The sequence below is a fragment of the Coenobita brevimanus genome, chromosome 1 (assembly GCF_032717465.1).
Source record: "Coenobita brevimanus isolate Jiangsu-jjx chromosome 1, ASM3271746v2, whole genome shotgun sequence".
Lineage (NCBI taxonomy): Eukaryota > Metazoa > Arthropoda > Malacostraca > Decapoda > Coenobitidae > Coenobita > Coenobita brevimanus.
In genome coordinates this window covers 69,429,821-69,444,377 of record NC_136954.1, presented here as the reverse complement: position 1 = coordinate 69,444,377, position 14,557 = coordinate 69,429,821, and the positions used below count along the sequence as shown (strand labels likewise).

At 38.9% G+C, this 14,557-nt stretch overlaps 1 protein-coding gene across 1 annotated transcript in view; it reads left to right on the top strand.

Annotated features, from left to right (window-relative positions):
• Positions 1-14,557, top strand: part of Srrm234 (Serine-arginine repetitive matrix 2/3/4) — an 81,379-nt gene that overhangs the window by 54,277 nt on the left and 12,545 nt on the right. The window contains exons 11-12 of the mRNA XM_080274674.1: positions 2,737-2,907; positions 3,694-3,933. Coding sequence (XP_080130800.1) covers positions 2,737-2,907; positions 3,694-3,933 — 411 coding nt within the window. The remainder of the gene's footprint in view (positions 1-2,736; positions 2,908-3,693; positions 3,934-14,557) is intronic.

Genomic DNA, 14,557 nt, shown 5'->3' with positions numbered 1-14,557 from the left:
ATTTTAATATTGACATATTTTTTGTCAGTAGCATGGGAATACTGAGGTGTAAGGTGCAGAATATATTGTGCAGGAAGAGATGTTTTGATATCACTGAGGCCACTTAGGGTACAACTCTGCTTCACACCTTTTGGATACCTGTTCAGCCAGCTAGGTTTCTTTAATGGATGAAGTTTTATGATCATGGAAGAAGTATACCCACTTTTGTAAATATTTATTAGGAAGATACTGTGAGTTGCCTCCAGATGATAGGTAATATGAAGTGCCTAAGTGTGGACATTTGATGCCCGTGAGGTGGAGTCAGGATTCCAGGGGCTTGATTGGTGGGTGAATGAGGGTGTGGTCCATTGGAAATGAGCAGACTTTTGCTACTTATTTATTTGATGTGTTATTACTTTACCTCCTATTCTTTGGTGGTAAAAGAGTTATGAATGATGATGATGATGATGATGGTGTAGTGGTTTCAGCCTGATTTGGTTCCACTGAATTTCTGTATGTGGTTATAATTCTTCCCTTTCAGTGATTCACAGCACTGAAATATCAAGGAATGTTATTACTTTTGTTTAAGAGAAATTAAGGATTTTAGCTTTTTTTTTTTTTTTTAATGCAAGAAAGAAGGAACCAAAGGCCAGAGCCCGCAAACCGTTCCTTCCAAGAAAGAACAAAAACAATACAAAAGAGAGCCAAATTCAAGATCCGTTCATTTTGAGATGCCTGGACACGCTTCGTTTGAAAGACTGGAGATCATAGGAAGTAGGAAATACAGACAGAGGGAGACAGTTCCAGAGTTGACCTCTTGCATAAATGAAGGACTGAGTAACGGTTAACTCCTGCATTAAAGAGTTGGACAGAAAAGGGATGGGAGTTTGTTGCTAGACTGGTGCTACGCACCCATCATAGAGGTGGAGGGATGCAAGCAGACAGTTCAGAGGAGCAGTGACCATTGAAGTAGCAATTGAAAAGAGATAAGGATGCAACAGTGCGGTGAAGATGGAAACTGTACAGTGTGCACTGGATATGATGCACAGTGTGTAACTGATGATGATGATTATTATTATTAGTCATTGCAAATAATCCTAGGGGTACCACTTTTAGCAAAAAATCTTTGGACTGATCTGTTAAAAAGAGTTGAAAATATTGAATTAAAACACTAAATTTACCCAGACAAACCTTTTATTCAGTACTTTGACATTTCTCCATTATTGTTCAATACATTTTGAATGCACTTCAACATAGAATGTGCCAAAGCAGCAAAATATTGCTTGTCCAGCTTGACGCACCAAAGTCACTTGGTGGCCTCAGTCACACAGACCCACGTGGACATCTAACCTTCATTCTGGCACTCCTTGTTACACAGAAGCACATCGCTGAAAATGACAGTTTCCAATCCTCTTCTGTCCACAATTTATATTTCTTGCAGAATTCAATCCGGTTCTTTTTCATGGCCGGGGTCAGGAAAGGCCTCTTGGAGGCAGTGTGGCAGTGAAGTCCAAGCATTGTCTGTAGCCAACGTTGGATTGTCCCTGTAGACACGTTGGCAACCACATTTGGGTTTTCATCCTTCAGTTGCGTACTTGTTATTGATGGCTGATTCATAACCATCCTTTTGAGCAGGTTGATCATCTTCCCAGTTGTTTTCTTCGGTTGTCCAGATCCTTTCTTTCGCACCAGCGCTGTTTCGAGATAGCTGTGTTGGGCACGATTGCACCAGATCAAAATGGTGTTTTGAGAAACTCCCAGCTCCTCTGTTATTTGAGTCATAGACTTGCTTTGTTTATACAGTACATGGTGACAAATCTGTGTCTTCTTGGCGATGGATAGCAGTTTACCCTGCATAATGCTTCTGTCGTCACGAGGAAGGGCGTGGAGCTACATGGGTAAAAATGCAGTGATGAACAGAGATGAACAAAACGCAACACCTCTCCCTTGCATGGCTACGTTACCACTGAGTGGGCTGAGTGAGGCAGCGGTCTTCCTCGGGTAGCCACTGAGTTGCTAAATGTGCGAGAATCTTGGAAAAATTAATTTGGTCCTGTTGAGAATAGCAGAAACTGTTAGGATTTTCCAGTCCCATTTTTTTTTTGCATCCTAGGTTTATTTCCGGTGACTGTATTATTAAAATTGATTATTGTGTATAGCAGCCTTTTCTTGCTAAGTCAGGGGATGTCTCACCTAGGCCCATATTTTCTTCACGTAAGGAAGCTCTGTAGCACCTCACCTTTACCAGTTTATTTCAATATGAGACATTAATACAGGCTTACTCATATACAGTATACAGTAATGCTCTTCGTCCACTCCACTGGGTGATTGTCTGTGTGTTCCGTGGATAGCTCAGTCTTTGTTATCAGTATCTACCTTGTATCAGTTTCTTATTTCCTATTTCCCACACTCCCTGCCACACTGAAATCAACAGACTGAGCCATCCATTAAGCACATAAGACACTGTCATGTGAGTTTCTGTTGGAGCAGTGTTTATGGGTCACCTTGTATTCTCTTATTTGCTATATGTGAAACCTACAGTACAGTGAACCGTTGTTCTAATGAGCTTTGTTCTGTCAGACTGCCCTTCCTTCCAACATGTTTGGTAAAATGAGGGTTTACTGTGTGGCCATGTCAGAACCACAAACCTGTAAATAACATGGAAGATAGTAAGGTGTAATAAAATAAACCATTAAGGAAGAGGTGCTAGAAAGCTTTGCTGTGCTGTTGAGAATACCACCCATAATTTCATTGCAGTGTTGCCAAGTCTGAATCACCAAGCAGCAGGAGGAGGCGATACTCTCGGAGTTCCTCTCGTGGTTCCTCTTCCGCCTCCTCCCGATCATCCCGTTCCCCATCCTCAACGCCCTCACGCTCCCCTTCTCCACGCTCCCGCTCACCCTCTAGGTCTCGTTCTAGATCTCCCAGGTATGTTGATTACATCAATAATTTAATGTTTTATGTGTAAGACAGAAGGGTCTGGAAGTTAGTGAGGCTTGGTAACTAACAGGGGATCAAGTTGATTAGATGAATAATTTACAGATGAGCAAATGACAGGAGTTTAACACCCCATTTTTTTACTTGACAGCCGACAGATTGACTCTGGTAGGTAATGTTGAAGTGTGTCTATAAGGAAAATTATAAATGTGGTGTAGGCCGGGCCTGTGAGGTGGTGCCAGGATTCTGGGAACTTGAATGATTTTTGAATGATTGTCTGGCTCATTTCACTGGGCATGCTGCTGATAGTTGTCACTCTGTCATGCTTCCTCTTCCTTATTTTCTGAATCCCTCACCCTGTCCTTAAATGGGAAAAAGCTCTTGATGATGATGATGGTTATAATAAAGACGTTTGTGCTGAGTAAAAACAATGCAATATAACTTGATTTTTTTTAATGAATCAGTATTTTGTATCAGGGTCATACTGTAATCATGGTCACCAAGGTGCATATGCTTACATAAATGTGCAATAAGCAGATTTTTTTTTTTTAACTTAAAATTACTTGGTTAAGAGATGCTATAAGAAGCATTTATATACAGTATTTGAAGTTTCTTGTTTTCTTGGCCTTACCTCACCCCATCCTTAATTGCAAAAAAAAAAAAACCTAGGTTGATGATGGTAGTAACGGTGCATTTTCTTTGCTTGTTCTGTTTTTTTCATGAAGATATTGTACTGTGAGTAAGGCACATCAGTTAGAATAATTTTTGTGCCAGCAGATCACGATTGCCCCGGTCGCATTCACGCTCCAGATCACACTCCAGGTCACGCTCTAGAACACGATCCTACTCCAGATCCAGATCTCGCTCCAGGTCGTACACCAGGTCCCCCTCCAGGTCACGATCAAGGTCTAGGTCAAGAACAAGATCAAGGTCACGTTCTAGGACTCGATCCAGGTCGCTCTCCATCCCACGCAGGAGAGGGTCACCATCTTTCCTGGACAAAAGAAGGATAACAAGGTTAGTTTAAGTGCATTAAGATGACTTCATTTAGGTCATGTCATGCCAGCTTACGTTATAATTAATTTGGTTTAGGTGTGAATTAAATTGCCACTGAACAAAGTCTAGTTTGGTCACATCCTTTCTGGTAATTGGTTGGTCATGTCAGATAGGTTCAAATTAGAGCCTGGTAAGGTATGTCATGGTTTTTATGCATTTGTATGGCTTTGTAAGTAATTTTGTCATCTTAACCCCTTCCATCCAATGTGGTATTATTTAATTATTATTATTGTTATTATTTGTACCTCTTTAAGATTTTATTCAGCCATTGCAATTAGAGCTAGCCTTGACTACTATAGTTGGTTCATTTTCATCAGAGAGAACTGGATTCATTCATTCATTGCCAGACGCCATGTATCCCAAACGGGGTGTCACAATTTGAGAACAAAAGTGTGGTTACGTGAAATTTGATTTGCCGTTGTTATGAGGAAGGAGTGGTTCTCCTTGGTTAATACCCCAATCCGCCCTTCAACATGACCACAGCTGGCCATAAACTGAGCTGAAATGGGTTAGGAATCTTTCTCAAATGAAAATAAATCAAGTATAGTGGGGCTTTCCTAAGATGAAAGAAATTGTTTGCAGGTAGCCAGAAAGTAAAAAATATATATAATTGGATGGTGGAGGGTTTAATTAAGTTCGGCCTGGCATGCTTTATATACTGGTAATATATATTTTACATGTTATCTTCTTTTTTTATACCATATACTATATTCCCCCCAACCTCTTCACTACAGGAGGGCTCATCTAAATATAATTCTCTGACGAACCACAATATAATAAGATAATAAATAAATAAGAATATAATAAGCAAAATTGTACTGAAGGGGTTTATTCAGTATATAAGCTAATCTTTTGTTGAAGCATGTTGTTTAGAAACTTTATGTTTATTTTGCAGTACTGTGTTCCGTTAATTTACCTTTACCATCATTTTGTTTGCATATACAGTGAAATGTACCTGAGACTGGTTCAGCTGTAGTATACCTGTACTGACTGCAAATGTAATGGTGTAAAGACCACTGTTGTTGTGTGCTTTGTATGCATTCATTTTGTTTTATGGTTGGATGGATGTTTTATTTACCAACTGATTGCTATGTTTTTATTTCTTTTGAACAGTCGCCTCCAGTGAAGAGCACACACAGTTTTATTGTCATGCTAGAGGTACTGTAGTTGGTAAGTCATAGTGTTTGAGCCATGCAAAGAAACAGATTCACCTGGTATTACTAATTATAAATAACATGCATTAAACAATGGTGCCATTTTGTAAAAGCTGTAGTAGGAAGTTGGGTTAGAATGATGATGTAATTGTTTCTGTTTAATACTTGGTACACAAACAGTGGAAATGTATTTGTCCATTGTGTTTGTTTTGTTACCTTATTTTTTGGAGATGGATGCCTTCACATGGCTACACCATTGTATCGAGGCAGTTTTGCTGCCCGGCTTTACAAAAGTCCCTTAACTCTCCCTATCCTTTGGAAAAGAGGATGGTGGACTGCAGGAGAAGAGCAGCTTCAGCCTGCAGTCCACAAGTTCACATTCACATGAACCTGGGACAACACCAAGAACAGCAACAACGTGATCTCATTTCAGCCATAACATTAACTTGCCATACTGTTACAGTAATTGTGTGTCTGCATGCTGTAATGTTTTTATCAAAGGCAAAATAACTGAATAACCACAGCTTGTTTACATACATGAAGCTGCTCATCATTCCAACCGAGACACCTCTCAGACATCGCTTTTTTTTTTTCATTGCATTATTGAGGATGTTACCACTAACATTTCCCTAGTCTTCATGATGAATACTGTACATACCTGGTGAAGAGTTATGGTTGACCTTAATCTACTTCTGGAGATGGTAAGTTGCCATTGCTATTTGTTGTTGACTAAATACAGCCAGCTAGTGTCATATTGCACCCTTTGTGGTGGATGGGTCAAGACCTGGCTGTTGTGATTCAGAACATACAAGAATAGTTGACTGCGTAATGCCCCTTTGGAACAGGCTGCTCATCATCTCCTGAATGTTCTGGACTTCAGTAATTTAACTTGGAACTTCTACAGTTTGAAGAGTGTGCTGTGGAACTGAGTATGTAACATCTATGAAATCTTGCTTGTTTTGTTTGGGCATGCTGTGCTGTAGTGCTAGTGTAGTTAGAAAGGATTGTATTGTAGCTGTGATGGAGAATTATATGATAAGTCTGTCACAAAAAAGCTAGTGTCATGAGGTATACATATTACAAGGTGTGATAACTTAGACTGAATGTACAGTCAATTATTATTATTTATTTTAAAGGATTTGTTACATAATCATCTAGATATTCCAAGTAATTTCATTAACCATACTTGTCAGGCGCTTAATATTCCAGCCAAAATCTAACGCAGGTATATGGGTGTGGATATTCTGTTCCCTTGCTGCACCTGAGTAATTCTCTCTCTATGGGGCAGTTTTTGATGCTTATAGGGAGATCGTGGGTAGGTCCTTATGCTGTGTCCTGATGTAGTGCATTAACCCCATTCCCCTTGTACACTTTTTAGATGCCTGATGGTTTAGTGAGTTGAGGGCTGCCAATAGGATGTGGCCCACTAAGGTCAATTTATAAGGTGTGGTTGGAGTTTATCCATTGCTCACATAGTGCCACTTGGGAGAGCAGCTGATCACTTGCCTAGAACGCCTGAACTGGGTAGAATAGCCTTGGGCTTGTATGCTCATGACAAGGCAAGACTGTATTAGAGTGGAAGATGGATGGTTGAGTACATTATATATCTGAGAATCTTCTATATTTTTAGTATGAGTTGCTGTTTGCTGCAGAAGCATATCAAAAACCACTAGCTGATAGAATGTGAAATGTTTTTTGTGTGTTTCAATAACATTCTAATATCTCTTAATCTAACATCTCCTTGTGTGTTATGATTAATTATCTCTACTAACCAGTGGCTTCCTTCACCCCCTCCCTCCCTCCCTCCTTCTCTTCTTTCTTGCTTCCCTCTCTCCATTCCTACCATTGTTCTTCTTATAATACTTCCCTTCCCCCCATTCATTCCTGCATTCTTCCCTACTCCTCTCCCTGTTTTCATCCCCCCACTTCCTTCTCCTCTCATCATCCTTTTTTCCCTCAATCCTATTCCCATTTTCTCCCTCCCCCCTTAATTCTTTCCATTCATCCTCTCCCTTGTTTGTGTCCTTGCATTCCTCCACTCAATCATTTCTCTTTATTGTTTGCATTTCCAACTTCTCCTTTACCTTCTTCATTATATTCCACCACATTCATTGTTTCCTATTATTCCCATCCTTCTTATTATTCCGCTGTGTATTATTTCGCCATCACATTTTCCTCTTATTCATCCAATTTTTTCCTTTTTCCATCCTCCTGTCTCCTCATCCATTATTTCTTTACCATGCTGTTACTTCTGATTTTTTCATTATTCCATTCTCCATTTTCTTGTCCATGTCCTTTCATCCCATCATCGTGCTGTTACCTTACCTCTGTTCTTCCTTGCATTGTCTCTCCTTTTACCACACTGTTATCCTTGTCTTCACTTGCTTCCATCATCCCTCCATCCTAACCTTATCTCTAACCTAACCAAACCTAACCCAACCCAACTATCATCCTTGCACTATCCTCGTACCCGAACCTATCCCATCTACCATCCTTTCTTGCACTATCCTCCTGCCAAAACCTAACCCATCCCAACTATTATCCTTCCTTGCGCTGTCATCCTAACTGACTCCAGTGCCCGAAAACGGCCTGTCCCTTACCACCGACCCACCCCACCTCCCTCCCCCTCATCGTCAGAGTCATCGTTTTGGTCCGCCAGCCGATCTCGCAGCCGCTCGTGGAGTCACACTCGTTCTCCTTCATACAGCAGGTAATGTTAACCCCTTCACTGCAATGACATACTCTGATATTTTACTCCTGTTGTCTCCAGACACTTTTATTCAGCTTAGGAAGGACGCGTAACAGTGAAGGGTTAAGGATTGAACAGGGAAATGGCTTTAAATTGTGACATAGAGAGTGGCCATCATGTGAAAAGACCTACATACACTATACCCTTTTACTCTAACTTGGCCTGAAATTCCTGTATATCCATCATGAATACTGAGTCATAACAGTGATTTAGCACTAGAATATGGTACTAGTCATGAAGAAGTGCAATGGAAAGGTTGTAGACTTACAGTATTGTCATATTCTGCCATTGAGCTATGTGCAATAAACAGCAAAAGGACAAAAATCTGGGCCAAGTTAAGGTGAAACGACTGTAGTTTCGTCAGGAGTCTCTAAATGTAAAAATAAATGTAACAAAATATATATATTTAATCCCCAGTGCAAAAATATACCCTAAACTGAATATAATTGCCTGAAAATAGCATGATTAATATATACAGTACATTGGCAGATACAAGGGGTTAAGCTGAGAAATCACCATTGTTTACGGTTGGAAAAGCCCCAGTTTTTACATTTAGTGGTAATATTTATTGTTGCCTGTAAAGATAGATTATACAGCATTAAGAAGGAACATGTCATTAAGTCAGTAGGGAAAGTTAAAGAAAGATTATGTTGAGTATGTTCATGACATGAGAAAGGATAGTAAATTATTATGAAGAACGAGTGGAAAATTTGGAAAACAGTGTGTCTGAAAAATATTGCATTATTTTGAGGAAATGGAAGTCCTATGTATGGTATATACAGTACTGTAGAAATTTGAAAGTAGCTTTGATACCAAAGACAATATGAAACATATTTAGATAACCGATACATATATTTTTTTTAAATCAAAGGTGTCTGCATAACTTATATGAAGGAGGTTCATAAAAGTTGGACTTTATTATATACAGAACAGTAGATCCTTACAAGGAGTTGAAGGCTAAATGATACAAGAGCTAAAAAATGAAAAGGGTAAATTCAAATGATTTTTAATAGGTAAGCTACATAACAAGATATCATTTACCCCATACAGCAGTATGGAACAAATTTGTGAAGGATGGGAAGAAAACAACAGTTTTATCAGTTCATGCAAAGTATTTAAATGGATGTCATAAATACTATGAAGAAGTTAAAAGTGTAGTGACATAAAATACTTGTGCAGGTATTGTGTTACTGTAGTGTTTGTAAAATTCTTTCTATGTCTAGAACTGAGTAAGTGCAAAAATATGCAAATAGAGTGATTCAGAGATTAGTGCAATAGTTAACAGTATTGTACTTGATTGGAAAAATTTAATTGGACATATGTGTTGCTAGTCAAGCCTAAATTGGTACCTGTAAAAAGCCTCAGACATATTTTTATTGCTCTATAAAAGGGTTGATATATTGCATCACTAATAGCCTTGTTGTTAGTCCCCACAGAGCTAGTCATATCATGTACAATTTAATGTTACATGTTGCATTCCATTCCGAGAGATTTTTGGCAATGTTACATCAGATGTTATATAGTATTACCTTATATTTGTCACTTTAAATACTACATCCATAAATTATTAGCTAAGATAATGGCATAACAGTATTGAAGCAATTCTTGTACGTTTGTTATCGCTCGTAGCATAGATCAGACCCTGTTAAAAATCACTAGATAGTTACCTATGACTCTGGGAAGATTAGTCATGATTTTATATTTTTTTCTTGTCGACAAACACTCCTGCTGTGAGAAGGAAGATCAGGTGTAGAGGAGCAGAAGAGGAATCCAGTCTTGTTAACATAACAGTAATGGACAGTTGCGATATACAGCACAGTACAGTATATACTGTACCAGTTATGTACTGTAATGCTTACACACTCATGAGACATTAATTTTTCTTATACCCTAAGTAGTCCTCCCCCTGACTGAGAGATTGTAGCCAGGGTTTCACACTGAATAAAATTTTGTTGGGTTTATTCATCTGGACATGAACCCAGTGGACTTCAGGTTGAAGTTGCCCTTTTCCTATGCTCCATCATCTTCCTTTTGAGGATAGGGAGGAACATCTGCTTAATTTGGCATTTTTCCCTGGTCATACTGTTGCCACCATGTGAAAGTGTCCCTCTCCAGTACTAATGTTTTGCTACATGGCTTGAGAAAAAGTTTGCAGTGCCACATATGCAGAATAGAAAAACTTCAGGTCACCAGCAGCAGGTCCATATTTGGCATTACCCTGGCTACAACTTCTTCTCAGCCAGGAATTAGACAGAGGCAGAGAAGTAACAGTGACTTACAAGCTTACAGTCAAATTCTGTCTGTTTCCTCTCCTGTCTGTATTTTCAACACTGAATCCACAGATGCTTGAATCTGTGGGTGTTAATATTCACTGCTGTCCACTACTCCCAGTCCAGCACCTTTGAATCCAGCAGTGAGAAAGAGGTAAAGCAGGCAAACAGACTTTTGCATTTGTACATGTCGTTGTTCATTATGATATGGAGGAAAAGTGGGGGAAAGTCACTTATTGCATGTACTTGTCTCATACATAGGAACTTTGGGCAAGAGATGTGAGAAAAGAAAAAAGTTAGGCTGAAATGAAATAGTCTTGATTCTGAATAGAGCTTTGCTAATGTACGGTAATAAGGCTTTGTTATTTCAGCCAGTCAGAGCTGTAATTCTCTTCTGAAATTAAACTGTTATGGTCACAGTAAGGCTCAGAGACTCATACAGCATTTGCAGTAAACACAATTACTGTTGGACAAGACTGGTTCCTCTCTGGTGCTCCTGCAATATTAATGGTGGATCTTAATGTCTTGTGGTGGAACCTCTGATGCTTTCACAGTTTTTGTTTGTGTGGAGTGTTATACCTATAGTCTTTTCACTTCAACTTAGTCCAAAATTGCCATCTTTAGAAGGCTGAGTTATAAAAAGAGATTATCACAAGAACATTGCACTAGTCACAAAGAAGTGCTATAGAATAGATATAGAGCTGTAGTATTGCATAATTCTGCTATCAAGCTGCAGGATATATCCTGAAGAAGGCAAAAATGTCTTTCAAGTTAAAGTGAAAGATCTATAGTCATTCCACCAAGTCACTTAGAGAATGAGAAGTGCAATGCTTTGATTCTAGACTTAGGTAAGGGAAATTGCAAAGTAGGAGATTTGTATTTCCAATATTTTACTGTAGGTATGAGAGGTGCAGTGTACTAATTTCAGACTCCTGAATAAGAAATAGCCATTGCATAGTGAGATTTATTACTTAGATACTTTCTGTAGAGTTAAGAGTGGCATTATATGAAGGTTGGCTGAATGAAGGCCCAATACTCAAGCCCTGTGTTACAGTATGTGGTGTCTGTAAGATGCTGCGATATATTCCATGTGGCAGTGAAGATTTGGTAACACCCCTTCCTCAGTGAGTTATTCTGTTTATTATGCCTCCAAACTATGTTGTTATTAAAGTGAAAAATTACACACTGTACAAAAAGACGTCAAGGTGTAGTGTGCAAGATAAAATGCCAAATAAGAGCTACAAAATAATATACAAAAATGTTAAGGTGTATGATGGAAACTGTTTTAGTGTTAAAGAAATGTAAAATTACATATGAGAAAATATTGAGGTGCAAAGTATTTTGTAAAATAAAATGCTAAATAAGAGCTGCTGAATGACAAAAAATAAGTACCGAGTGCTAAATAAGAGCAGCTAGATAAAAAATAAATAAATAAAAGTTAAGGTGTATTATGCAGAATATAGCATTAAGTAAGAGGTGGTATGAAGCCTCCAACCACCTTGAATACATCCCTCTGTTGCTAGATTGATGGGAGGTAAAATGAAACTTTGTATGTTATAGTTGTTCACAGTTCATAGACCCACTGTTGGCACTTCGAAAAGCTACTCACTCTCTCTCTCTCTTGGTGAAGGCTTTATAAATATACTGGTTACAAGGTGTGCTACTGTGCTTTTTGTATGGCAGATCATGTTAAGCAATACACCACTGCGATGTTAACCCCTTCACTACTGGATTTTTTAAAATAATAATTGTTATTAATTATGTGACCACTGCCACTTGAGTTTATTCAGCCTGCATTAACCCCTGACACTATAGTCAGTTTGCTTTCACCTGACAGAATGAAGCCATTCCCACAGCTTGAATAACGAGTTGTGGTATCATGAAATTTGATGAGCCAAAGTTATGAGGCAGGAATGAGTCTCCTTGGTTGCTAGTCAGATTTATCTTCCAGTCTGACTGCACATACTCATCACCTGAGTTGATAGGGGTTTGGAATCTTTGTCAGGTTAAGAGTTGTTGTTGTTGTTGTAGCCCCAGGTTCATGTAAAACTTAAACCTGATAGACTGCAGGTTTCTGTTGTCCTCCGACAGTCCACCATCAATCTACCTGTCTGGGGATATGGAGAGAGATGAGAAATGTTCATTAAGTGGGTAGGAGAACTGCCCATTTGTATCAGTACCACCACATGAAGGCAGCCCTCTTCAGCACCAGATTGAAGGGGTTAACTAGTTGAATGACAGAATGATGATGCTTGTATGAACACCCTAATACAGTAATGCTACTTATTTCTATGTGCAGGGTGCATACAGTACAGTACATGGGTAGTCATTAGTATGTACGGTTTATTGCACTTTGAATTTTTGGTACTGTGTGTAGAGATGGTCTTTACAACGATGATACTTAACAAAGCCTAAAGTATTAGACAACACTAGTAAACATTTTTATGCTCCCTGTGTGCACCCTCAAAGAAGATGTCACAAAATTGGAGGACTTTTCTAGTCATAAAAAGGAATTTAACTGTAATATGCAATTGAATATAATTATAATTGAAAAATTTTCTAGGCCTGTAATATTGCTCAATGCAGTTATGCTAGTTATATATTAATAAAATTTGTACTTAAAAGATAACTAATGAAAATGTATATTAATTTTGTAGGTGTATTGTGGTTATTGACTCCACAAACAGTGTTATAGATCAGCCATGATTCTCTACTTCCAGAATACTCATCTCAACTTGGTGCAATACTTTAGGTAGTTATAGTGAGTTTGTTTTCACCTAATGGAACTAGGTCACTCCTACAGCTTGAAACCAAGTCATGGTTGCCAGAATTTGATAAGCCCTAGTTAGTAAGTTAGAAATGAGTCTCCTTGGTTACTAGTCAAACTGACCCTCCACTCTGACTACCTTTGGACATCAGTTGAATTGAAAAGGCGTTGGGATCTTTGTCAGGTTAGAACACACACACACACACACACACACACACATACTTATATACAGCTTTCAAATTCAGCACTCATGTACGTTTTAGTGGTCATGTGGTTAGAACATCCCCAATCTGAGTGACAGCCTTGAACTAGGTATAGGGTTCATTTTCCAAGAGGAGATTAGAAACTTTTCCATCATATAATGCAAAAGGAGTAGGCTGGTGATATATCCTTAAGTGTATTTGACTATTGAAGCCTAGCATGAAGCCTGTATGCCTGGAAAGGGATGTGTGCCTGTTCGTTTTATAACCTCTTCATTGATGGGGTTCACGGAGACCATTCTCGTCCCCCCGTAATGTGAGAGGTCTTTCCTTGTCTCAGTAAAATCTTCTTGTAGTTGTCAGAATAAAATTAAGCCTTCACCATTACTGATGCTCTTGGGTAATTTACATGCAGTAGTACAAGATTATTTTGTTCATAGAGAAGAAGAAAAATGTGCAGTCCTTTACAGTCCATAGCAAGACTGGACCTCTTCATTATTGATGATTGCAGTCAGAAAACTTCCCACGATGGCTTCGGTTGAGTTGGAAGGGGTGTGTAGGGAAGAGGTAGGGTGCATGTGATATAGTTGGTGTTGTGTGTGTGTGTGTGTGTGTGTGTGTGTGTGTGTGTGTGTGTGTGTGTGTGTATGTGTGTGTGTGTGTGTGTGTGTGAGATACGAGTCATGTTTCTTCCCCCAGAATATAACCTGCCTTGTCCATTTACATCCATGTCCCTATTTCAGTTCTAGGTACAAATAGAACCAGTGTATCCTACTTGTCAGAGGAGTCAGAATATCTCCAGTGACCCTTTTGACTGCAGGAATATCCTTCAGGTGGATAAAGCCATAAAGTTATAGCCTAATATACCCAGGGGTATCAGTAAGAATCATAAATGAATTATCTCCTTGTCACCCTGTTCTTGCCACCAGGCTGCCCTTTCTCCAACTCTTCAAGGAAAGGGTTAAACAATGCAGTAAGTCCTGATTATAAATCTCTATTCTTGATGTCCATTTTTGCTATATCTGATCCTTACATTTTGAAAAATCTCTCCTAAGCTGAATAAAATCATGGATAGATATATTGTTGTAACATGAGGCCCAACTGAGCATAAAGCTGGTGGACTGCCAGCTGAATTTGCTCTTCCTTTCAAGACATGGGGAAGGAGTTAAGGGGTATGTGTATAACAAGGCAGCAGAGCCACTACAAAGGCTGTCACTGGATTGAAGGTATTAATCACTCACCAGATCCCTCATATTTACCGTCGCATACTCACCGTTAGACTCTCGCGGCCCAGTACTTAATTAGTGTGTCCTGTTTTGAGTCAGATTTAAGCCAAAGCCTGTCTGTACTTAGCTACTTAATTGTACTTAATTTTAGACTAAGTTGTGCAAGTATACTTAATTTATTTTTATTAATTTATTTGCACAGTATTATTAAATACTGTA